The following is a 26,479-nucleotide window of genomic DNA, read 5'->3' as shown; positions in this document are numbered from 1 at the left end:
TCCTGCAGTTTCACAAACATCTCGATCACCTTATAAACCCTCCCCTTAAATCCAAAATGCTTAATGCCTATACAATAATGTACAACAAACCAGTTTATTCTTTCTCGGAGTTCAGTCTACATCGACGGGCAATGTAAAATAAATATTGTGTAGCTTTAAATAGTATGGAAGGACGGTAGGTACCTATTTAATAAAGCTCTCGATACATCAACCCAGTTATCGTAGGTAGGTATTCATTCCCAACGAAGTTCCCAAAAATGCACACTATTGCGCAGTCGTTTGAAATACTTGGTAAAAATAAAATGTTGTCGAAATTTCATAGAAAGACATTCACGTTTACTAACTAAACTGTGAGCAGCAGTATGAAGCGTGCTATATGTGTGTGCCGACGCACGTCTGGAGCTGACGAGGCAGCTATTTCGGGATACGACTGCTTCGTCGAACATACGCGTGAGTACACCGACTCGACAGTCCTTTGTCTGATTAAAATCATATTGGTCGTTACCTATTTAAAAACACGCATCCTCGCGCTGTTTTTGCGCGGATGAAAGTGCGATCTGTTTATAAAAGTATTCCAAAATGGGAAATATTGCCAGTAGTGCCCCAACAAGGGAACAAGAAACTGGTAACGTCACAAGTGAAAGTGAAATAATGAACAACACAAATATTTCTAGTGTACAAGAAGGAAATATGAGTGTTGAACTTGACGGTAGTACCACCAAGGACGAAAATGAAGCTCGAGCCAAGGCAAAAGAAGAAGAAATGAACGAGTTCAGAAAGCAGCTTGATATAAAACGTGAACAAAGAAGACAGATATTGGCTCGACACAGAAACGAGAAAGAAGAATTAGAAAAGGCGTTGCAAAATGAAAAGGCGGAAAAGCTGGAATTGTATGAAAGTAATAAGTTACTTTGTGAATTGTTATCGAGGAATAACATTGAAATTCCTGATAATCTCTTGCATTTAAAGGGAAATAGTGAACTCTCAGACGCTTTAGCAAAAATGAATGATGAATTTGATGAATTAAAAGCCAACAATTTGAAACTAAGAAAGGATCTCTCTGGAACAAATCGAGCGTTGCAGGAAGCCTACTCGGATATTGCAGATTTGAATGTTCAAAACACAGAATCCATTAAACAGATCCGTGCTCTGAAGGAAGTAGTATCAGTCAGCAAAACAATGATCAGTCTACGAGAACAACAATTAAATGATGTGAGTACCCACTTATAGTATGTACCTACCCATAGAATAAATAAGTTGGATACTGTGATGTTTTGCTTATTTTCCTTTATGATATAATAGTGTCTTCTCAATAATAAATTAACTAGTGTCCCCAACAATCTTCTTCAGAAGAAAAGTATACTTACGTATGTCGCGTTCATAGAAATTGTTAAAATTTCATAAGGCGTTGCAGACATATTAAGACTTACCAACACAATTAAGTTAGAGACCTCTCATCCTGTAACTGTCTCCAGTCATTTCCTAGGGCTTCATAATGAAATAATAAACGATGAACCAAGTCCAGTGCCAACGACCTGGAGGCAGCATGGCTGCACCGGTCAGGGACCGCCGATGTACGGCATGCGATCCAAACGCATCATCTGCTACTTGGCGTCTTACGTTTTGACAAAATGCCAACTCTACAATATACTCCCATAGTAGCTACAAACCATCCTTGATAACACATTTGATAGAGCTATTAATTATTATGAATATATTTTTACTGACGCAAATTGTTGGATATCTACATTTCTGTTGCTAAGTCGAAACATAAGAATTTAACATGTAGGTGTCTGCAAATATGTTACACAATACAAATGCATTATAAAAACGATAAATATATTTTTATACTTGCTGCCTTCTCATGAAATTCATTTGCATTACAGCTAAAAGATAAGTTAAACGAAATAGAACGTACTCTAGCCGATAGAGAGACTAATCTGCTGTCTGCCGATCTGAGACAAGAATACGAGAGACAATTACAAAACATCCGCACATTAAGAGGACTTTATGAAGAGCGAGCTCGACTTGCTGAAGTCTCTAGACAACGGCTGGTGCGAGAGCTGGATGAGCACAAAGTACTATATCAGACGGAAAACAAAAAGTAAGATACAACTAAGTTACTACAGCGACTATCAACAGATTTCAGATATTTTGCGATTTACTCACGAATTTACTGTTATATTTCAGGTGCAAAGATCTCAATACTAAAGTTGAGGAACTTGAAACAAAAATAGATTCATTGATAGAAACCATTGATAACAAAAATTCACAAATATCTTCATGCCAAATCGAAACAAACGTATTGAAGGCCGAAATGGCAGTCGTTAACAAGGTAAGTTTATCGTCTGCACGATACTTAGGAATTTGGTGTAAACATATTAGGGCTGCCTACAGTGTATACTCTGTTTGAATTACAGCTTTTCTCTCAAGTATTGCTGGGAGACAAAACCAAACAAGATTTGGATACATTGGTTCAAAGGCTTGAGGAAAATCATGGACTACTGACACAGATGGCGGAAAAAGAAAATGGATCAGAGGTCTCCTCTGCTTTACCCAAACTTTTGCTGGAACTAGTCAGTCAGGTCGATGATAATGAAGAAAAATACAACGCTGAAACTACCAAGGACGGAGAAGAATCATCAAAAGAGACAGTAGAGACAACAGAACAAGAGTCAGGTAACGAACATTGTAGTTTTGATTTAGATATAAGTCTGATAGTTGGGTGATTAGATTTAGTTATTGCAATTTGATTAATGTTTTAATAGCCTACACATAGACATAGTAGCTGGGCATCGTCGCGTTGATACACCGGTTAATATTTATATAATTTGATTTTACAGAACCTCAAAAACCTTCAAGCACCACCGCCGAAGAAATAGTGGAAAACCTACCGAAAGTTTGGAAAGTACTTATAGAACTTCTCAGTCATCAAAATGCACCTGATGGGAACTCTCCAGAAAAAGTTACCACTTGTTATAAATCTGTTGAGACAAAATCAGGACCTGTGTTAGTGCCAAGCGTTAGTCAGACGTACATCAGATTAAAGGTAATTGATTATATCATTGCACCAGCTATTGTAATTTTCTAGATAAACTGAGTCATGGTCAGAAGTCAACAATTTAAAAATAAACAACTCGCGATCATTATTTTACAGTAAGTACTCAAAAATGCGCAGCTTTAATTTTGGTACAGAGCCAATTTTTTGGGTAATATTCGAAAACAAAAACAGTTATAATGTTTTCTCTGAATTTGAACCTAGATATTTTATTTTCCTTGTTATTATACTTACGCCAAATGTTTGTTTTCAGGATCTAATCTTAGAAAAATTGGGTCTTATAAAAGAGGTCAATCGAATGAAACAGTTGAATGGGCACTTAGAAACACGTTTAGAAGAACAAGAACGGCGACTATGTCTTGTTACAAATGAATTGAGCAAAACATGGCATGTTGTTGGTCGGTTGAGAAGACATCATCATCAATTGCATACTCACGAAAAGATACTTAAATACGAATTGCAACAAAAGAGAAAGCTACTAAACGAGCTTAAAGAAGAGCTTGAATACTGTCGTGAAAAGTGGGAACAAGCCCGTGAAAAGAACACACAGTCGGAAAGAGACTGGAAAACACTTAGGGCGGAATTTTCCAGTAGAAAAGCAAAGTCATTTTCACCGTCATTTAATAATTCCGGAGAAAGCGGATACAGTGACGAAAGACCGTCAGATGAATCATCTGAATCGAATGATGAAAGTGAATATGTAGCTGAGACTCATATGAGATGCAAGAGGAAACAAAAGAAATCATTCGAAACTATTTTGGACTCCAGCACTGATTTTAATAATGCTGAACGAGAAGATCCTGCTAGTGATATGTTGGATGTCGCTGATTTACCATTAGACACTCAAGAAAATGAGGAAAATCATGACCTTATATCGGAACCCAGTCGAAGTGAACCGTTTCCGAAAAACGGAGTCATTTGTGAAGAAACAGAAGATGAAGCTGGAGATATTACACATGATGACTCTTGCCCTGAAGAAACGAATATAGAAGAAGATATCTGTAACATTCAGCCAACCATCCCTGACGATGGCAATGATAAACAAAGCAAATTACGTGCAGCACCATCTACTATAGAAGAATCTTCATCAAGTAGGCCACTAATTGATCCTGCTGAAATTTTGAGAAATGTCCGACTCCAAAACGAAAGATTAGCTAAAAAGGACAAAAAAATGAATAATCTTGAAGCAAACAGTGCCGCGTTGCTAAAAAAGGTGCAAACTACCGCAAGGATTAGTGAGCAAATAAATAACACCTTAGACCATCTTATTAATCGGCCCACCACAAGTGTTCCTACCGAAAATTATGATGAATCTGAAAATGTCGTTGACAATGAACTTAAAGGTGATGTAGATAGCGAGGATCCGATAACTTCAGATGAAGTGTCCAAGGTCCCAAAATATACTGATAATTCTGAAGATTTAACCGCTACGCGAAAAGAAACCAACGATCAACAGAATGAATGTGACGATTTTGCTAAAACTACTGATGAACATAAAAAATTATCATCCAATGATATTCCAAAGGATGGGCCAAGTTGTGATACACAAGGAACAAGTACAACCACCGATTTTAAAACTATACTAGAAAATGTTAGACTACAAAATGAAAGACTTGCAAAAAAAGATGAAAGACTGCATAACTTAGAAAGTAGTTGTTCTGAAGTAGTAAAGGCTATTAGTAACACACTAAACACAGGAGACAAAATGATTGAGAGACTTGAAACTCTACATAACGATCAGAATCCCAGTAGCAGCCGTGCAGAAACTGCTGACGAACCAAAAGATGATAATTCTAGTTCTGACAAAGAAGATTCTGTGGCATCAACATCCAATGAAATCGATCATGAAGCCCGATTTGCTGCGCGTGATTTACGATTGAAAAGATTAGAGGAACAAACCAAGTCACTCGTGAATAAAGTGAACAAAACAAATTCTAAAGGCGTGAAAATACATTACAAATTGGAAGAATTGCATAACATTTATGGGTCAGAAAGTTCTCGGGCAGGTACACCTTCTGAAGACAATGAAGATAGGAGCAATGGTGACAATGAATCCCCCGAGGAATAAACAATAATTTTAAGTTCGTATTGTCACACAGTTAAGTGTCTAAATGTATTTTTGCATGCACCTATAAATTTTGATGTTATTGGAATGAAAATTGTAAAATGTGTTCATGTAAGTATCTAAATGTAAAATTAAAAAAAAAAAAACACAAATCGATAATAAATGTATATTTAAAACTAATTCGAGTGTGTTAAATATCACATTAATTTTATACACCTATGGGCTTGATTGAGGATACAAAAGTAGCATAATAAATTCCAGAAATTGAGATTACGAACACTCCGAAGTTAACACTAACTTTCCGTATCTTGGGTACTAGATAGACATCAAAATATAAAAGATGCATAATAGACAGTTTTCACAAGCCCAATCAGGTACATTATTTCCTAGATCCTACGATACTGAGAAAACAGATCACAATTACAAAAAAGCGTGTTTGTCTAAAACACAGACACGACACCTAACTAATCTAAATATCGTGCAACATCTAGTTTCATTTTCAAGAAAACTTCATCTTTATCAATTTCTGTCTCTTGATATGCGTGTACATCAATTATACTTTAAAATACACCATTTACACATCAACTTATATTAAGAGAGGATACTCAATCATCAACTACAACATTATTGTTGAAGGATTTGTTATCTATGCCGTCTTTGACGCTCTTTATTTCAGCAGAGCGAATGCTATCCTCTAATACTGCGACGACGACCCTGTTTCTCTGCACTTTCTCCAAGTCCTTCCCTGGAGGCGAACTGTAGACGCGATATGCCCACAATGATAGCAATAGCATCTCTAACATCATTATGATGTTATGTATCACTGAAACAAAAGATAAATCTTTTAATATCATTGCCACCTGTAGGTCATTTTAGTCCTGCAATGAAGAGAGTAGAAAGAAATTAATTGAAGATTCAATATAAAGTCTTCTAAGGACTTCTTTGTGATTTTCTACATACAAAAAATCTGACAAAAGAACGATGTCAGAATATGACCATTCGGGTTTCTCATACAGGCTTAAGATCGGTAGAAATCTATTTTACAAGAACGTATTCTGCATTTCATTTTATTTTCAAATTTTCTGTTCCCTAGAGTCCGTAGCCCCGATTTTAAGCCACTTCCTCATTTACACCCAAACTATAAACCAACCATTTTGTACATTTTACATTACAATCAAAACTCACTATAAACATAAACAGCGGGGTGCAAATTCAGCACACAGGGAAGGTTGGCGATATCAGGCAGGGACTTGGCGAGTCCACACTGCAGCTTCACAATGATGAGCACGAGTTGTACGAGGAAGAACCGCGGCCGCGCCATGTGACCCACGCCGGCCGCCGCCCTCACGGTCATCACTACACCCCACATGCCTGACAGGATCGAAGCAGCTACGAAGGGTTGGAAGTAACCGAAGTTACGGTGGTATAGCATCTGGAATTAAAGATAAATAGAATGTAAGACGTGAGAAAAACTTCGCAGGAGGAACTGTTGCTGGTGGAAAAACTTATATATATTTTGTTAGTTTGTTATATGTTTTAGTCGTCATCATCACAGACAAAAACGTCTACTGATAGACAAAGCTGGGAGATTTGCTAGCCCATAATGCCAAATAGTGGCAGTGTACACTATATTCAACTTAAGAGGATGCATAATAATATAAGGTTTTGACACCAATGTCTTTGCCCTCCTAAGGGTCTTTCAAATGAATGTCTCTGGCCCAACAAATTATCTTACGAATGTTTTCGCCACATATTTGATTCTTTTGTGTGTTTCGGATGGCACGTTAAACTGTAGGTCCCGGCTGTCATTGAACATCCTTGGCAGTCGTTACGGGTAGTCAGAAGCCAGTAAGTCTGACACCAGTCTAACCAAGGGGTATCGGGTTGCCCGGGTAACTGGGTTGAGGAGGTCAGATAGGCAGTCGCTTCTTGTAAAGCACTGGTACTCAGCTGAATCCGGTTAGACTGGAAGCCGACCCCAACATGATTGGGAAAAGGCTCGGAGGATGAGGATGAGGATGACGTAAGTCCTGAAAATTTTATTGTAGAATAGGTTCATAATTGTACATTTGTTGTTAAATATTGATAGTTTACTTACGAAATCTTCTGCCCAAATAATAATGATGATGAAGTAAATAACTCCTTGAACTATTGGCACCTGAAGAATTAAATACCGCAACCACGTGAGACTTTTCCTGCAAAAAGGAACACAATATTAAAAGCAAACTCGTGGGAAAACTGTTTTCTTTTCACCTCGGAAATGGAAAAATCTCAAAAAAAATATTTACGTAGGTATAAAGGTAAAGGTATAAAGATCAAAACATATCGCATTGCACTCGCGTGCAGAGAAAGTTTTAAATGTGCTGGGAATTCCTTAGTAGGTACTTAATAGATAAACTAACAGCTTTCTACCATAATTTCTTAAGCAATTAAATACTTAGCCACTCCCATAACTTACTAAGAAATATAAGAAATGTCCTTGTTAGCACTTTTATAAATTAATAGACTACAATTCAACATATCTACTCGAAATAGATAACCTAAGTGCGCTTTGTAAATAACTTAATTGCTTTTTATTGGCCTTTTCAAGTTGTTAACTTGGAAAAGTACCTACCTCTCTATCTACATTTCTCATTCATTGTAGATAATAAAAGTGCGGATAATAATTGTAGCTTCCTAAAAAGTAATTAGGGTCAGTGACCCCAATACATATGTTCCAAAAATGGCCAATTATTTAGCAATTACAATGACACATTTTCCGTTTAGTACTTGGTCATTCATTTATCGGCTTAGTAAATGACATTTGAAGTTATACGCAAATCTATACTTATAATAAATCTGTAGAGAGGTCAATTCTGTACATTGAATATATTTCCAAAATAACTATTAGGGGGTGATTAGTGATCGATACTGATGCCAAAAATGCAATCAGAAAATTTTTTGTCTTTCTGTCTGTCTGTCTGTCAGTCTGTATGTTCGTTATGGAAACAAAAACTACTCGACGGATTTCAATGAAACTTGGTACAATGATTCTTCATACTCCTGGGCAGGTTATAGGATACTTTGCATCACGCTACGATCAATAGGAGCAGAGCAGTGAAGGTAAATGTTGGGAAAACGGGAGAAGTTACTCCATTTTTTAAGATTCCGTCGCGTGTGCAACCCTAATGGTTACAGCTACACAGAAACCATGTATGACGGAAATGTTCTTCATAAAATTATGTAAAAAATGTCCCATGACAGTATATATCTATCTTTTATGGTTGACTCACAATAACACGTAAAACTCTCTCGGTAGCTTAGCAGTTCGGAGTTTTCTGATTATATTTGTCTACTATTACGTTTATAACACTCTCACTCACACGAATTAAAAATAGTTAATAGTATTACCTATTCATTGAAAAAAGATTCATGTAAATCGGTGAAGAAACACCAAAGTTATTCACGAAAAACGGATAAGCCATCGCGCGTGAATACTGAATCACGCTATAAGGATCATTTTTGTGCATCTGTCGCCGCGCTCGACGCGGCTCGCGGCGCGGTGGCTGCGCGAGTTTCATACAATATTTGGCTCTTGGTGCGATTGATGCGAATAGGCGTTCAGAGTGTTCAACCTTATTGCGCGACTTTTAGGTTTTAAATAATTTATTTTTAACTTTCTTTTGTTGTTATTTTATAAAATAGGTTGGTACCTATTAGTTATTTTGGTAGTGTTTAAATATTCGTTCAAATTACAAATTATTAATAGTTTACATTTTATTTCTTAAAGTAGTAGTAGGTACGCATAGGGCTGCCATTTCGAATTTCGCCAAACCCGGAAAAACATTTAAAAAACCCGGACATTTGGCGTAAATCGCATTTTTTCCCCGGACGAGTCCGATTTTTTTTAAACAAAACAGGACCTAATTTTTAATATTACCCTTAAATGAGGTGCTTCCTTACATGAAAAGTCTCTAGCTCATGTAGTACCTAGTATTGAAAGATTGTGACTTAATGTATTTCGAAGGTCATAAATAAGAAAGCTCATATTTAAACTAGGAGTTGCCTTCTTTTTAGTAATAGGACTTTAAAACGGCGCTACCTTGTTGATAGGTTAGACAATTTTTTTTTGTAAAACACAAACAACTGTAAAGTGAAGTTACCGCGAGCGTAGCGAGTGCGAAAACTTTTGAGTTTTGGGTCACTAAAGCACCTAAATTTGTATAATAAAAAAAACCCGCAAAGTGAAGAAGCCGCAAGCGAAGCGAGCGCAAAATGTTTAGAATATTGGGATATTAAATTAGCTAAAGGAAAAAAAAATCGTGTCAAGAAAAGAAGCCGCGAGCGAAGCGAGCGCGAAAATTTTTGAGTTTTGGGACACTTCAACTTCTGCAGCAAATGCTTTCAGCAAATATTTGTAATTTTACAAGGTTAAACTTCCATACAAAGCAAGCAATCTCATGTACCTATAGTTAGTAGTTGTTGAAGGCGAGGCAGGCTAGGAATTGGCTTGGTTGGTGGATTTAACGATTGTTATTGAAAAGCCTGTTTGACTTCTTAACCTCTCAAATCGAGTGATCGTCCTCTTAAATCTGCTGGCCCTAGTCCTGTATGGCGTTGGCGTGGGCGCTCTGCGGCGCCTCTGAGCCCGCGGCGCCCGGGTTATTCGCATACCCTGCACCATAGGTTAAGACGGCCCCGTGAAAAATGTCCGGGTTTTCCCCGGACACTTCTTGAAACCCCGACCGGACGTCCCCCGGACGGCCTCCAAACGAGGACAAATCCGGGGAAACCCGGACGGATGGCAGCCCTACCTACATAGAACATCTAGATTTATTGTAAACAGCTTTAATTACCTACATAACGATTGTCGTGTTTTCAATAAAAAAACATGAATAATTGATTAATATTCTATCACGCAGTATCTAGTCATAATAACTGCTCAATTTATGACCTAACTAAGATCAATTATAAAGGTACGTAATACGAATCGTATTAAGTATCATATACCTATTATTATTTTATTGAGACTCTTAAGGTACCAAGAATATCAATAAGAATTTCAATAATAAATCAATAGAATAAACAGAGAATATTATAAGATATTTGTTTCAGCAACTGCAACTAAAGTTCATTATCATTACTGACAATATGCCTTGTGGGGTGCGAAACCAAGTTTTTTTTTCTTCAACATAAAGAAGACGAATTCTCAACCTTGTTAAGTATTGCAAAACCTGGAAGTGACTATAGGACAAATTAGTATTATAATGATGAGTAGTACAACTAACTTGCATAACTTCGGCCTTGGTATAACGCAACACGGCCAGCAACAGCATGGCAATACCCTCGTCTCTAGGTCGGCTCCACCTCCGCTTCTGTAAATAAACATAGTAGGTAATCTTTAGAATTTTTCTGTCAAGTTACTTGACTAATAACGGCGTCCATGGCAGATTTCGACCACTGCGGCTGTTCTCATATAAAGAGGTCAGCCAGCTGCGCAGGACATATTATGCACAAGCAATTGCGCAGACACAGGTGCACTCACTATTCCTTAACTCTCATAGCCCGATGGGACGGCAATCCGACACGACCGGAGAGAAGCGCGATTCGCCCGTGCATCGGAGCCTAGGGCACGTTAATGTCGGTCCTGCGCCAGATCACTAGACTAGTTGTAGTAGTTAGATAGAATATTCTTTATTGTACACCGATAACAAACATGGGAGGACGACTTAACAAACAAGTAGTAGACGAGTACGATAGGCTATTGAGTAGTACCTACTAATGAGGCACATAAATATGTTTAGCCTGAAAATAGATGAAGACTTACATTTTATCCAGGGGCGGGAAGCAGTAAGCTAGAACCGCGGAGAATTGCTAGTTATTTCTACAACGACGATACTGCCTGCCCCATGCGGATAAAACCTATAATAGAGCTTAAACTTGGTAACTTTCCGGATTTAAATATAACATACAATTAAATAGGTAAATAATCGTGGAACCTTTAACGGTTACCGGAAAGTTCCATATTTATGATAGGTATCAGTATAACAATAAGTAGGAAATATAACATCAAAATTCCTGAAAATTAAATCCATTATATTGTAATTAAATCCATATTTTTTTCTCTCCAGCACATAGGTACATGACATGACGCAAGAACAAGTCATAAGCGTAATTTTTACACAAATACAATGTGCTTAAAATTACTTATTACGATATGCTGACTCATGAAAGTTTGTTGTTGCGCTTTTGGCGAAGGCCACCCTGATTCGTAGTAAACTCATTTTTGCCTGTACTTTCCATCGCGGGACAAACCCAATATAGGTAATGTTAGTTAATAAGGTAATATACCAATTTGTAGCCTATAGTTATACATTGTATTAGTTCCTACACTTAACTACCTACCTATTATTTATTTTATAACAATCACAACGATATTGATCATTGTAGATTTATTACTCATAATAAAATCGTGACATAATCCATATAAATATCTATAAACAACTTCAATACTTGTCAGTGCATTTGAGACGTTTGTTTGCACCGACCCAGAAAATCATTGTAGCGTGAAGTTGTGGATCAATGTTTATAAAAAAGTTGTTATTTTCCGCATATTTCCTAAAATGACACGTACATTGTTGGTCAACTACAATGTCATTGTCAGTTCGGTTATCAGCAACCGAAATAGAATGATTGTTGATGTATATCAAATAGCTATTAACGCGTATTTTATGCACCCAGCTTATAATTATTCGATAACCATAACCCGCTTTAACATGCGCTATGCAAATCAATAACTGCGCGTGTTACAAGTGGTGTTTTAATTTTCACATTCACAGTGCATAAATAACATAACTAGCCGTACCTATGTGTTAAAAGCTGTAGGTACTTTGTTTTCATAGCAAATCTGGCTAAACAGTAAAAAACTGCGTAGGTACCTACGTATTTAAACAAAAAATATATTTATCTTCCCATGGATGTTGCGTAAAGATTCTGTAAACATTAACTTGTAACCACATCCTCTTGAGACCCACACACTGCAAACTTTTAGTCTGCCGATAGTTCGTTTGGACTCATAAAAACAGTATGCAGATGAATGGTAGTACGCACTTTACCCCGAATGAAAACTTTGATAGGAATCAAGATACTCATTTAAAAGAAAATTATAAACGTCGGGTCAACTGTCGGCCTACTTTTTAGTCTGCAGTATGCTCTTACTTCAAGAGTGGTTACTCAGTAATTTCACCTCTTTCAACACGAACCTTCGTGGATAAAGTGGCGGACGCCTCTACATGCAAGAGTTCATGTTACCTAAGAACTTTGCAATAGGTAACATAACTAATCTCTTCGGTGTACTGCGGCGCAATTCTTATCTACTAAGCTTTATTTACTATACCAATTAAACAATTACATAAGCTTCCTATTCGTTATCAATGCAAATTGAAATAGCGCGAGATAAACGAACGCCTATAGTATAATATAGCAGCTATAGTTTTTACATGGTTTTAGCGTTTTAGTTATCTGCTTGCGTAAATCGTAACAGATAGGCGAGAGAAATCGAATGCCAGCATCACTAAACGCATAAATGACACCGTTAAGCTTAGAAGGATTGAATTAATTTCTTCTGTTAGCAAGTTTATTCCTAGATTCAGTTTAAGTTTTGTTCTAAGGTAAGGCCCATCATAAGTGTACACTAATTAGGTTCTAATATGAACGAAAACTAGTTTTCCAAAGATAGAATACAATAATTGGCTCCTTAACTGCAAATGCCAGTGCTTAATAAATTTTATAACTCATCGAATATTTTCTATAAATAGACACCAATTATTAACCAATTTAATCTAGCTATCCATACCTACATTTATGTTTGCGATTGGACAATTTATTTTGATAGCCAATATTCCGGCGTCACACTGAAGATGGTGGTGGCCAAAATAGGCTCTTTATTCAATTAAATATTTAAAAATAGTATGTCAAAGTAAATGACATCACAGTGCAAATAAAAAAATATTAAATTACAGATCTGCCTACAACGACTTCGATTTCATACCATACGAGTAGTTTTTATAAAATAACAATTTACTTAATTAAAATTATTAACCACGCACTCGAAATAGCAAAACCTATTTCCAAATGCCAGAGCTATTATTGTTAAAGATATTAAATTGCTTCCTTATTTGGTGCAAAAAAAAACAACACACAAAAGTTGATTTTGTATTGATTGATTGATTGAATAATAATGACGTCCTAGCCGATTGTTGGCCACGTCAACAGCTGTTCTCACTAAAGAAATTAGCCAGCTTCGCAGGACATTTAGTGCACAAGTATTTGCGCAGACACAGGTGCACTCTCTATTCCTTCACTCTCATAGCCCGATGGGACGGCAATCCGACACGACCGAAGAGAGATCAGGCGCAGGATCAACATTAACGTGATCTCCGATGCACAGGTGAATCCATCACCAACTTCCAGGCTCCGAGCTGCGAAATCGCTTTCAGGGTTATTTTAGAAACTGGAATTGAATACGAACCTGACAAACTGTTCGATGCCACCGCATTCGGCTACGATTAAGCAGAATAACTGGTACAAAGCTATCATGACGGTCTCTTGTGCAATAGCCTCCGTCGGTACCCTGGATCTCGGCACTATTAGTGTGACGAACGATGTCGCTGCCACGATCTGGAAAAAGTTAAAAAAAAATAGATAGAATTAAAACAAACGACGAGTCATACGTAAGAAATTAATTTGGGAAGAAAAACTTAATTAGGTACGTGAATCTTACGTAAATATTGCAGCAATTTTCATTACATAATTCGTTATCAAGTAATTTATCATCTTGTTGGTATCAAAATTAAATTTCCACGATAGTTTACCTCCATACGTAAATAACGTTCTTTTTGGCATCCGGTTTTCATGAACAGTTTAGTCAAAGCTTAGTACATACATTTATACTTAAAAAAAAAAAACAGAATTTTCTACATAACATAAAATGCCAAACTACGTCAACAGTGTGAGAACTTACATGAATCACTCGTATACCTAACTGAAACCTCAACATCAAAGTTTAAGTAATTAATTATTTATGAAACAATTAAATTAAACATGTTATTTTATTATAATAAAAAGCAACCACAATAATATTCATTAAGTGGGTTGCTGGAGGAAGTATAGATGTAACTTATTCAATGCCAATTTTTTTAATTTCCAATTTCCCTAAATACATTCACAATTATTGAATTTAATTTCTTTTAAATTAAATACAGCTTTTATTTATTTTTTTCTTCTTAAATCTCCATTAACATCAACAATTGAATGTATTCTTAATTACAATTACTTTATGCAAGTCTTTCCCACAGCTCACGGCAAACTGCTAAAGTATTAAAAATCGGTCAAGTACAAGTGACAAAGCATCGCAAATCATTAATTCATAACCACAGTGATTGTCAAGCAATTAAGGTTTCAATATCCAATAAACTTTTAACAAGCGAGTGAATTTGAACATTGATGTCAAATTGATGGAAAATACTGTAACGATAGGATGGCACTACAACACCCCTTTAACTTAAACATTAGGTGCTTACTTTTATTTGACTTGTTTGTAAACAGAAATACGACATTATTTATGTTACGTAACGAAACCGTGGCGAAGTGACAACCTCAAGTGTTGATCGATCATAAGGTTAAGCAACTATCTATATCATAAAGAGTTCAGTGTTCAATAGGCACGCTTAATTGGTGGGTCCTGGCTGTCATTTAATTTATTTTTTGCCTTTGCTAGTCGTTACAGGAAGTGTGGAGATAGAAAGTCTGACAAACAGTTTTACAGGGCACTGACAGTTACTCCTACTGAGGTGGTTTACAATGTCCTATAATCAAGTCAGGGTGTAATTTCCTTGCTTGCGTGCGTCAACCATTTGTCACTTTCTTATCAGTGAGTTATTCAACTGGTTAAATGTATGCTATTATCTACTCCAAATCTACTTCAATACGACAGCCGAAAAGTTTCTATTTTTATCACAGTATATACGTCATAGCAATACGGAATACCTATACAGCAGGAGGAGTATTTGAATCCCCTATCTGTGTTATTTTTCCGGGGTCACTGTTGTTATGTAAATTGACAAATATTATCTTTTCTTTACAAGTGATTGTGCAATCTTGTTATTATTGGGATGTTCATGAAACAAGCATTAATTTTGTTAATTGAAGTCAAGTTTAAAACCGAAATTCGTATGTCTCCACCACTGAACGATAGAGTCCCAGTTTTTTGGAAGGTGAATGTGGGGCCGAAGCCAACACGCTAAACCTCTTTTGCGGCTTAGACAATTGCGATACCTTTGCGTCTTAGCATGCCTGCCTTCCACAATAATTTATCATTGACTATGCATTATCTTTTTCATATCTGACGTTATTCACTTACTGCTACTCCCATGATCAGTTGGTCATGCTATTTTAAAAGTAATTTAAAGTTTAAAGTAATGAATATTAAAGGTTTAGGTATGTACAAAAACTTAGTTGCATAATAGTTCTTCTATTCCTTTGTTTTCGTGTGAATTAACTATTTATATGCTATTATCTAAACGCTTCAGTTTATTAAAAATTCAACAACCCTATTTATTTTATAAATAAAAACGTAATAGCATGCAGTTTTAAGATTATTACTGTTTTGTTTTTCTCAAGAGTTAACTGATATCGCTTATTAAGTGCCGACATCTTTGTTGTTGAAAGAAATAATTAAAAAATGATGCAGTTCCGTACCAACTCCATTTATTCTGAATCATTGACAAGGACTTTCAAGTTTTTTAAATGCTTTAGGTAAACACGCTTACTTAATTATTGAAATGCGAGTACCTACAGAGATTTTGATTTTGACCCAAAAGTATAGGTTATTTCTTCCTTCTATTATGAGCTGAGTCAGATATAATAAAATCGTTTCTAAGAAAGTTAGTGTTTCGTCTGTGGCGGTCATCAGAGAGCGGTATTCGTCGCTTGAGCATTGCAAAACAACAGCCACTTTACGCAATAATGACCCACGGGCCGCGCGAACAAATCGTACCCTACTTGCCACAAGGATCGATTAACAGTATTTTAAACTTATCTATCTATACTTATACTTACTAATAATAAAATAATGACAAGGAAACTTTTTTTGTTAGTTTGTTTGTACCCTAAAGGCTCTTCTGCTGAACTGATTTGAAAAATTTTCTCACTTCTGGGAAGCTTTCCTACACTAATAACGTGTAACATAGATTATAAGTATTTTATCTGGGCACAGAAAGCAGTTCCCCCGGGACGCGTGTAAAACCGCGGGAAAGTCTTTATATTAGACTCATTAGATATACCTACATATTTCTATCCCTAATATTAATTGTTTTGATATAAAATGGATAACCACAATTATCAACCATTAATTCAATTCAGTCAGACATTACAACCACACTTCCATTATATGAATAAGGAAATTACTATTATATATGCACAATAGTATTAATTAATTTCTATTTATATTTCAAGGGACTTGTTATACGACTATTATGGGAATGATTTCATGATATATGGCACAATATATCAGAAATCTATTCCCATAATACTCGTATAACAAGTCCCATGAAACTTGTTGGTACATCGCTAATTAGATCGCGTTATTTATTATTATGAACATGACTACCTAGGTACGTGTTTATGAAGTTTTAATATAGTAATTAAGTACTTCTTCCTTGTAAAATAAATCCTGTTTACTCATAACTTTATCATTTTACAGAGAGTTAAACAAATAATGGTGTTCATTGTTTAAAACAGGAACTGTAGGCAGTTATATTTTAGTGCCTTTTGAAAGAAGGACAATTCCAATATTCGTGTGGGGTTTTTTCTATATTTGTTTGCACGTAGCTCCGTCATTTACCTACTTACCTATTTGTACTAGTATCTTTTTTTGCCAAGGGTTCTGATACGTTGCAATTACTTCCACTGATCGGCTCTGAAGGTGGAAATGTTGAGAAAGGAAAAGTAATGTCAGCCGTTAAGGGTATGAAGTGTGAAACGAGCATAGGCTCATTTTGGACCAAGTCACTGAAAAGCAAGATATAAAAAACCTTTTGGAAATATAACGGTTTTGTCTTGCAAGAGTTCCCATTCCCACGCAAAGACGCAACTGTTTTAATAACTGGAAAAAATAAATGTTTTTTACAGAATTTTATGAAATTACATTTGTTCATAAGTACCTACATATTTACTTAAACTGTTAAATAAAACTGAGTAAAATTGAATTAAGTTCAAGTATAACATTTTAACGGTCAAGTACACAATATTTATTGTTATAGCAAGGTTGTATAAGTAGGTAAATCAAAGGATATTTACGTAGAGACTGATTTATTCAATCATTTTGTTGAAGGAGGATAGACCTTGTTTTTCCCTAACACCTATTATTTGTTCTAGGCACAGCAGAATATCGATAAATTATGTTTACCCAAAGTTCTCGTAACGTAACGTAACGTTAGTTTTTAAAATCTGAAGTCAAGTTATTTTAAAGCTAACATTATTACACACGTTTCTTAGAAATTGTATGTAATATACAAGATTTAAAAATTTCTAACATATGAAATATTACAAAGTAAAAAAATGCGTAGCTAACAAAACAAAAGATCAATTTCCTTTCAAATTCTATAGGTACTACCTTCTACACCGACTTCGTCTAATGGTAAATAAATTGATATGTTTGCCAAGTCGATCGAAGGACAGTTTACTTAGGGTTCGGTCATGAAAGCCCTCAATTATAATTAACCCATAGTTTCCTAATTAACGAGAGTGGTAGAGGTAAGTCAACCCACTTAACTTCTTCATTAAGAGTAGCCTTAATGAAGGTGCGTACTATCGCTTATTACTCATTTTCCGTATCAGTAACACTCCCGTAGTGGTAGTAAAATTGTAAAACTCTTCCTGACTTGGAAATTTTAGTAGACATAAGATAACTAGACATTTTGTTATCAATACTTTTCTGAAATAAGCTACATAGTTACATAGTTCCTTTCTTTGAATAGGTGTATTATATTTCTAATTTATTTTACTAAAGCCAAAAATATTTTTTGAAATATCGACTCTCCATGAGGCAATTTGAATGCAGAATAATTTGTGAATACTAAATAAGTAAAAGTGTTTTAAAAATTTGCATTTGTAACACAAGGACAAAAAGCTTTCAATTTTTATGAATGCCTTGTGCAAACTCGTGTTCACATTAACCTCATATTTATATTAATAACACGATTCAGCCAGAATAACCGAAAATGGTTTACCAATAATAGGTACCATAACCTAGCCATTATTCACATTGACATAGAGCTGGAAATTCGGCAACTTCTGGGAATGATATTGTGACTGCAAATAAAAAAAGTTCCACTGTCACAGTTGACCAGACATAACCCAACACATTACAATAATAATTACTCGTCGAAAAACCTGCCGTTTTTAAATTACTTCGAAAATTGGTATCGATGACTTGCTGAAATTAAGTTAACTCGCAACCACGTCTTGTAAGACCTTTGACTAATAGAATGTCGAATAAGAAATATGAATCACGAGCCAAAGATGTTTGGAAGCTAATGGTCGGCGTTCACGAGAAGTCATAGTTTTACTATGCTCCAAAGGCAGCAGACGCACAAGGTTAGATCGTTAGCTAAAAACCTCCCCCTTTGGCAACCCTATAAGACTCCCCACGACCTCTATTACCAATCTCGATCATACCAAAAGGGGAATATGCACCTTCTTACATACTGGCTAGAAGCCATTCTTGCAGAATGAACGTGTTACTCGAAATAATTCCTGCATCCATGCCCTTCAAGGCTAAACAAAAAAATGTTATGCTGCCACCGATTTTTTCCGGTGAGTACATACAGGCCGGTCGCCATTTATACAAGGCGATAAATACAAATATGCGTAATAATAAATTCTAATTTTGTAACAAAAACTAGCAGGCACTTTTTATTCACAAGAATATAAAGGTTTCCAAGTAAGACTGCGGGAATGACGGTTGCATCTACATACACCTTGATAAAGCTAAGCTATGAGACGAGGTGTGAATATCTATTTCTAGTAGGTCAATGAACAAGAAATGAGTACTTACAGGATAAATACTTAATAAGACGGCTACGTGTGAGATTTTGTCGCGCCAGTGCCTGAGCGCCGACCGCAGAGTGATTACGTAGAGAGCGCATATTGCGAGAAGCACCACTAGACTGCAGGCCCAGAGTACCCAGGCGTATCCGTGGAGAGCTGGAAAAAACAATAGGATATATATATTACTATTCATTCAACATTATATATTTTTTCTTCTTTGAAAAGGTCTTTTATACAATACAACAGGTGTTAGGAGCATTTATTCATAATTTATTTCGTCTTTACCTTGCCCTATTCCTAGTACCTTTGATGATTGACACTGAGTAAAAAATATTTTACAGCTAGCCAGCAATATTTTATATTAATTACACCTAAGTATATCTAACAAAACAACATAATTTTGATCAATAATCTGCGTATTATTTAAACCGATTCATTTACGTCAACCAAATAAAGATCTTGCCAAATGAAACTGGCACATCAAATAAAACGTAGACATATATTTTCATAAAGACTATACAAACAACGTAAGTTCTATCAAAGAATTATTTCATATGATACCCATCCGTCGCCTTAAGCTTAACAAATATAGGCTCAGAAAACGTGACTGCGGTTTCAAAACCTATTTATAACCAGACTTGTTCCAGTGCAGAGTCTGTAATGGGCTAAAAAAGGAAAAAATCTTCCACAAGAGCATAAAGCAATACCGTGTTAAATTGACTAGTGGTAGTCGTGAGATATATTTTTCAATTCTTGGTATATAGATACAAAAAATTAACAACGTAGCAAAATCTTTTAATAAGAACTAGTATTGAAAATATTCAAAACAGTATTTGCCCAACACCCATGCCCATGAGTTTTCAGTTCTTACTTCTTTCTGAAAACTGCCTTAACGTAATGTGACCAACTAAAAATATGTTACTTTAAACACATAACATTACAGTTAGGTACCTAAGTTAATTAATCGCCAGTAATAGAATGTTATTTAAATACTTAATTACAAATTCGAGCACAATAGACGCAAATAGATAAACATGTTCCAAAATTTCCATTTTATTTACTCTATGTTTAGCAAATAATAGTCTTCATTTCATAGCATAGAATGTTAAGCCAAGCTACTTAGGTACATACAGTGATAAATTAGGTACTTTATTTCAAACCCGAGTATTTAGATTCCTTTTCATAATTCGAGAATAAATAATTTCCATTTAGATAACAGACAAAATAATTAGCTAAAACGAAAGGAATTTCTTATAGCAGTTGCCTTACTTCAATAAATTTCCATAATTCAATAAACAATCTATTCGACTATTTACTTTAGATACTTATTAATATGCAAAACCACTTAAGTACCTAAGTAAATTTTTCGCTTAGCAGTGCACGTTCAGCATGTCTTAGGTGTACTTTCTTACGTACATTTGGGGACTTTAGATAAGAAAATAACGTAAGTAATTGCTATCACACTTTTCTTAATTTATTTTGAACTAAAATGTAGGTTAACGGAGACCTGTTTCCAAAATTCAAAGTTTATTAACCCTTTGAGCAATGCACATGTGGAAATTTTGATCTATTTATTTGGCGTAAAAATGGTGCTTACAATTCACAATTAATTTGATCACACCATGTTCACTCCCCTGAATTTCATGTAAACAACCGTATCATTAACAAAAATAATATTTATCATGGGGCGTGCCCAAAAACAAAGGTCAATGTGTCATGCAACTACAGAAAGACTAAAAAACGTAAAATTAGGTTTACGCATGAACGGGTTGAAGGCGTATAATCCACAATACGTAATGCGTAATGCCTACTTACTTTCATTTCATTTAACACGAATATATGTTGTACAGTTGAGTAATAATTTACGACAGAACATTGCGATTCATTTGGAATTTCCATACAAATTGATTTATGAAATCTATCATACTAGCTTGCTACAGAAAAATCTAACCAAAAATTGTAGCTTCAGGTAGAATTCTGTCTATAAGGGGAATATAACCAATTTTCTAAAGTCATATCTATATGATACGGTAGCGTCAGTAAATGTTAGTAGCAATAACACAAGTTTAGGAATATCACACGAAACTATACCCCTGGGAGGAGACACAATTAGGTTATCCAATTGTTTCAACGAATTAATCTTCCATATTTCATTTTGATTATTATACTATCGCCATGTTCATATGTAGTTCATAATAGCTGTAATTAATTTTCATTCATTGCTTCACGTGCTAACTTGTGAGTTAGGGTAACTCCCTCATGTATGGTAAATACTTAATAATTTTTGATAAAAAAATATTCCCAATTAATTCTCATACAAAGTTTCATTATGTTTTACGGTCTGCCAAAAGTGGTTTTACTGCTGACTGAACTAATCTTCTAAAGAGATCCTTGGAAATTGGATTATTCAAAAGAAGAAGAAGTATCGCTTTTTTACTGTTTAAAAGCCATCAATAGATTCATTCCAATATCTCGAAACATGGGATGTTTCGACTGGGTGTGCGTGCTGCTTTTAATTCGGCATTGGTCATGTCTCAATTAACACCACAATTGGTCTAATTGGGCAAGGCACGTGGATCTATGAAGGAAATAACTATGACAGTGGCACGTAATTAACGAGAAGAATCTTAATTCATAACTGAGGTTGAAGCAATAATTAGATATGCGTGTTCTATTTATGAATAAAAATAAGATGTGAGTTATTGTAGACAAGTAATTAAAAGGAACACGCGATGATAACATTCTTAATTGCATTCGTTGTCTTTTTGTTTGTAGGACATAGTTTTTCTGATCTCATAGTAGTCACTAATTTTGACTCGACGGCGACGCTTTGAAACTATCTTAGATCTTTTACGTATGCATGAGAAATCAGAGGCACGCAATATTACAAGTAAGTAAGTGCATGCATCTTATGCAAGTTTTCATATATGTAGCCATGCCATGGCTTAGGCAACACATTCTACGCACCTTTCACATCTAGCCCATAAACTACTGGAATTATCAAACAAAACTAGATAATTTATACCAAAGTTATAAAACGCAAACATGATTTCGTCTGTTTTCTTTAAGGATAAAACAAAATTATAACACAATTGTATGGAAATCGCTTTGCCTGAGGAAGACCTTATAGAACACCTTTTTTATCCAGATTTCATATAAATAGAATCCTCAGGTGAAACCATAGCATTGTAACCATAATAGAGACATGATCATTGTGGTACCGATAATTTAATATGCCTAATGTGTTTGTGTGTAACGTGGAATTGCGCCCCAAACAGACCATAAAATTACACACATAGTGCCGTATATTCTGTAGAAAAGTTATGGCATAATGATGTTGCTAGATAGTAAATAGTGCAGCACTTCAGGAAGCAATAGCCATGAGATTAATTTCCGCCATCATCACTTGAATGGAAAGTTATTACGCCTGTTATAAGTACCTACGTGTTGTGACTAGTGAAAAGGAAAAAGAAGACCTCATGTTACTCGTGTAGCTATTCTAAGCAAGCGATGGACTCTTTTAAAGACTTTATTTATAATTTCTATCACCATTACTTGGTAATAGCTTATTATTTTAACCAAAATTAAATCTGAATAATGTGATGATAATGGTGTGTGTTAATTTAAATAAAAAGCCACCAGTATCTAGCCTCTATTCTTAAGTTTTTATTTGTTAATCCCCAAGTATAATTTGAGAGCTTTAAAATGTGTTAATTAATTTTGCAAAAATTGGAAAACTCGGAGGAGTGAGTGTTAGGGCTTACTGTGATACTGACTATTGGCTGGAATTTGTAAAGGACTTTGCAACCGAAGAACTCGAATGCGTTTTATTATGTATGCGTTCATTACAAAGCCTGCACTATGCAGCCTTTGATTGTAATGCCAGTCACTAACAGAGCTTAATCACGTTCGGGTTTTGCACCGGCAACTTTACGCCATTCTAAAAGCAGCGTACATTGCATGAGTCAAGTACCTTTGCAGCTTATTTTTAATAGAGTATCATTATCTGCGTACCTATATATTGCAACCGTAATTTATATTGCACTAGGTACAACACGCAATGTCGTTCGTGTTCTAGATTTATTATGCTATTATAATGTTTAGAAATATTATTTATTATTGTAATATTATGTCGTGAAGCTTTAGCTGTATCCGCTATTATTGGTATTTAGTTCCTTTATGATGTTCTTAATTAATCTCTTTATGATGTTCTTTCGGAGTTAAAATAATCGATGAACAATATTTTTTTTCGATCACAGTCGATTAATTAACTCTTTGTACTTAAATAGACGTGGATAATGATAAGTCTGCTGACTCTTGCATGTTCTCGAAAGCATCTTGTTGAGCAAGTTTTGCAGTGAAACATTAAACTCGGGACTATACATCTCGTAAATGTCAAGCTTGAATTCCCTTGAACTTAAGTCAACCCTTTGCAAGTCAGGAAGTACGACCACTGCCATTTTTTTATTTTATAATTATTTTAATAGGTATTGTCAGTAACGAAAGACTATTAACAGAATAAAAACTTAAAAATTGGAAAACCTATGTTATTTTGTAAATATCTAATGACCAGGTTACTTGTGACAATGCTGCAATGGTACTTGTGGCAAAGAGCTTATGGGAGATTTGAGTGTTCATTTTGTTTGTGTAATTGGACTTTTGTTGCTGACCGTACATTCAGTTTTTGATTCACTCGATCTCTGAAAATGCTGAGATGTTATATCCTTTATCATTTTTAACTCAGCAAGCAAAATAACTTTAATACTGACTGTTCTCCGAACATAGGATATGCTTAGCCATTCAACGTGGTGATGCTGTAATTTTAGTAAGTATTAGAAGGTAGGTAATTGCAAGTTTATAAATATAGTTCGTATTTAAGTACCTATGTGTAAATAACTTCATTTATAAACGGTTTCATTGATCCGAATTCAGGCGTTCCTCTTAAAACTCTTTTGTACGGATGAGTTTTGAATTCACATAGGACTACTTACTTAAGTAAGTAACCTACTTTAATGAAGTCCTGTAAACCTTCATTATGTTGATTTTACCTTATATACCTAGTTGTTTTGCTGAGATAAGCTGATAAGGATAACCAAACTAATATTGATTCCTAACAGATATCGGATGATGGTAACTATGTTCAGAATAATGAATCATTGAAAGTTTTGGATGTATTTCTTTGATCTGAGGATGTACCTACCAATATACAGTAGGTACGGGTAGGTAGGTACTGTAGAGATGTAGTACTGAAGTAGATTAGAAGTAGGTTTTATTTATTATATTTTTAATAACTGGCCGGACAATGATATAAATAGATATAGAATAAGTTTTGATAATGAAGGATGTCACTTCACCCCCGAGTCAGTCAATAAACGCTAAGTTAAAGTTTTTTCCAATCTTTTAATTGAAATAACCTGAAGATCCCCGGTCACTAGCGCGCCACGCGCTACAGTACATATATTTTAGCTATTCCAGGATATTAATATTAACTGATTTTTTATTTATCTACTTTACGCTTTTTCTTTCAGGTTAGAATTTAATCAATATTAATAAATATATTTCGTGGAGAAAATATCCTTTCTTTTGTTTCATCATATCTTCAAGGATATTGTTTTTATCAGTCCTTTAATGAGATACATTTAAAATTTAAAATAATTTAATAAAACAGGAAAATAAGATTTTAATAATTATTTGACCCTGTACCTCTTAAAAACAATTAAGAATATTTTTACATGGCATAATAATTGAAATATAATTTTAACAAATAGGTACCTAACTATTTTACTAACAAGGTATAAATGCAGGATATGGTTTATTTTATATATGTAATTGGTGTAGGAACATAATATAGATACTTACTAAGTTAGGTAAGTAACTATTCAATATTTTTTAGATATATTTAATACTAAGATCGAAAAATACTTACGTCTATACTACTACTACTATACATGAATCAAACAAACTTGTAAGATTCTCATTTATGTTTATTTCTAATTAGCTTAAAATAAAAGGGATAGAATTATTTATTTTTACATTTCAACATGTCTGTAAGCATGAGGGGGGCTATTGAATTTTACTGAGAAAAAAAACTTTAAAAAGTCTACGTTATCTTAAGTCGGTTTAATTACAATTAATGATTGTTAAATTACCTGAGAAGTAGGACGCAAAGTCGGGATGCTGGCTATAGCTATGGCACAAAAGCGTTGTATTAATTGCATTGTTCGATTCTGGTAAAGATTTGTCTGCACTTATGTGACGAGCTGTGAGAATGCGCGGCCCACTACTAGCTTCGCCTGACAAATTCATTTTATCCAAGTCACTTAAATCTCGTTTACAAATAAAACTTAAACTTTGTTTATTTTTAATATTTAGCCTCACTTTCAGTCAGGAACATTATTGTTTAGATTTAGTTACGGTATTTCACTGGTGGAAAATTAAAGTTCGCGCGCCATCCGCGTCCCACGTTTTATGCGGGCGTCAAGGCAAAGGCATCTGAGCATACTGCCAGAGCCGAACTGGCAGCTTGCTGCTGTCGCCGCATATTGCGTTCACTTTCTTTCGACATTTTAGTGACTTGTCTGCGCAACGCGTTTGCTAGTGACGTTCGAAACTCCTATTTTCTTCGAATATAAAAATTTTCTATCACGTCACCAGTAAATATTGGACGAACACAGTCAAGTTTCCTATTTATCGGTTTATTGAATGAAAGTAAATAGTGATAACTGATAACATACCCAAACTTTCGATAAGATAAGTCACCTGTGCGTATATTCTACAGGGAACCCAAATATTTGTATTTAATTGTTGTACCTGTTTTATACTGGCTTCCACCCGCGGTGTGGCTGCGTCCTTAGGGAACTAGTAAAGGTAACACATACATACACGATTATTTATTATAAAATCAATAATTTACTAACTGCACTTCACAAGACTTCAGAACTCCTACGAAGGTACATTTCTCCTATTTGCTATCGACAGCATAACTATCGACATAGCACCTCACTACTTTCCGATGAGGTAATAGCACAGTAACATTAAAAATCACTGGGTTACATACAACGGACTAACTTCATGGTCCGCTTAAAGCAAAGATTGCTAACATTATTGGTATTATACCGAATAAATATATTTTAAAGACATCCTGTTGAAAACAATGGAATAACCAAAAAAAATAATCCGATTTATTTATATTTACATAATAAATCAGATTATACAATATAATTTTGCGATACTCAGCCCCGGATCTAGGGGGGGGCAAGCCGGGGCCC

The 26,479-nt window shown here is 35.1% G+C and overlaps 2 protein-coding genes across 2 annotated transcripts; one reads left to right on the top strand and one right to left on the bottom strand.

Annotated features, from left to right (window-relative positions):
- Window positions 1-310: 310 nt before the first annotated feature.
- On the top strand, window positions 311-5,231 carry LOC110384508 (interaptin). The gene is made up of 6 exons (XM_021345816.3): window positions 311-1,212; window positions 1,887-2,104; window positions 2,191-2,335; window positions 2,421-2,679; window positions 2,844-3,049; window positions 3,312-5,231. Exons 1-6 carry the CDS (start codon window positions 580-582, stop codon window positions 5,124-5,126), a joined length of 3,276 nt encoding a protein of 1,091 aa, XP_021201491.3. The 5' UTR covers window positions 311-579; the 3' UTR covers window positions 5,127-5,231.
- A 44-nt stretch (window positions 5,232-5,275) lies between these two features.
- On the bottom strand, window positions 5,276-25,871 carry LOC110384509 (organic solute transporter alpha-like protein). Its single transcript, XM_064038444.1, has 7 exons — window positions 25,361-25,871; window positions 19,219-19,367; window positions 13,633-13,781; window positions 10,391-10,477; window positions 7,222-7,318; window positions 6,309-6,555; window positions 5,276-5,946 (listed from the first exon to the last, which is right to left on the bottom strand). The coding sequence occupies exons 1-7, from the start codon at window positions 25,515-25,517 to the stop codon at window positions 5,729-5,731; spliced, it is 1,104 nt and encodes a 367-aa protein (XP_063894514.1). The 5' UTR covers window positions 25,518-25,871; the 3' UTR covers window positions 5,276-5,728.
- Window positions 25,872-26,479: the final 608 nt, after the last annotated feature.

The sequence above is a fragment of the Helicoverpa armigera genome, chromosome 16 (assembly GCF_030705265.1).
Source record: "Helicoverpa armigera isolate CAAS_96S chromosome 16, ASM3070526v1, whole genome shotgun sequence".
Lineage (NCBI taxonomy): Eukaryota > Metazoa > Arthropoda > Insecta > Lepidoptera > Noctuidae > Helicoverpa > Helicoverpa armigera.
The sequence above is the reverse complement of the archived record's forward strand: the minus strand, read 5'-3'. Positions and strand labels throughout refer to the sequence as shown.

Excerpts from the sequence above, each read along its gene's own strand:
- LOC110384509 (XM_064038444.1), bottom strand. The coding sequence starts at position 25,517 with ATGAATTTGTCAGGCGAAGCTAGTAGTGGGCCGCGCATTCTCACAGCT. Across the intron at positions 10,478-13,632 it reads GGCATCGAACAGTTTGTCAG|AAGCGGAGGTGGAGCCGACC; the intron begins GTTCGTATTCAA and ends GTTTATTTACAG. Across the intron at positions 6,556-7,221 it reads TTATTTGGGCAGAAGATTTC|ATGCTATACCACCGTAACTT; the intron begins GTAAGTAAACTA and ends CTTTAATTCCAG.
- LOC110384508 (XM_021345816.3), top strand. The coding sequence starts at position 580 with ATGGGAAATATTGCCAGTAGTGCCCCAACAAGGGAACAAGAAACTGGT. Across the intron at positions 1,213-1,886 it reads GAGAACAACAATTAAATGAT|CTAAAAGATAAGTTAAACGA; the intron begins GTGAGTACCCAC and ends TTTGCATTACAG. Across the intron at positions 3,050-3,311 it reads AGACGTACATCAGATTAAAG|GATCTAATCTTAGAAAAATT; the intron begins GTAATTGATTAT and ends GTTTGTTTTCAG.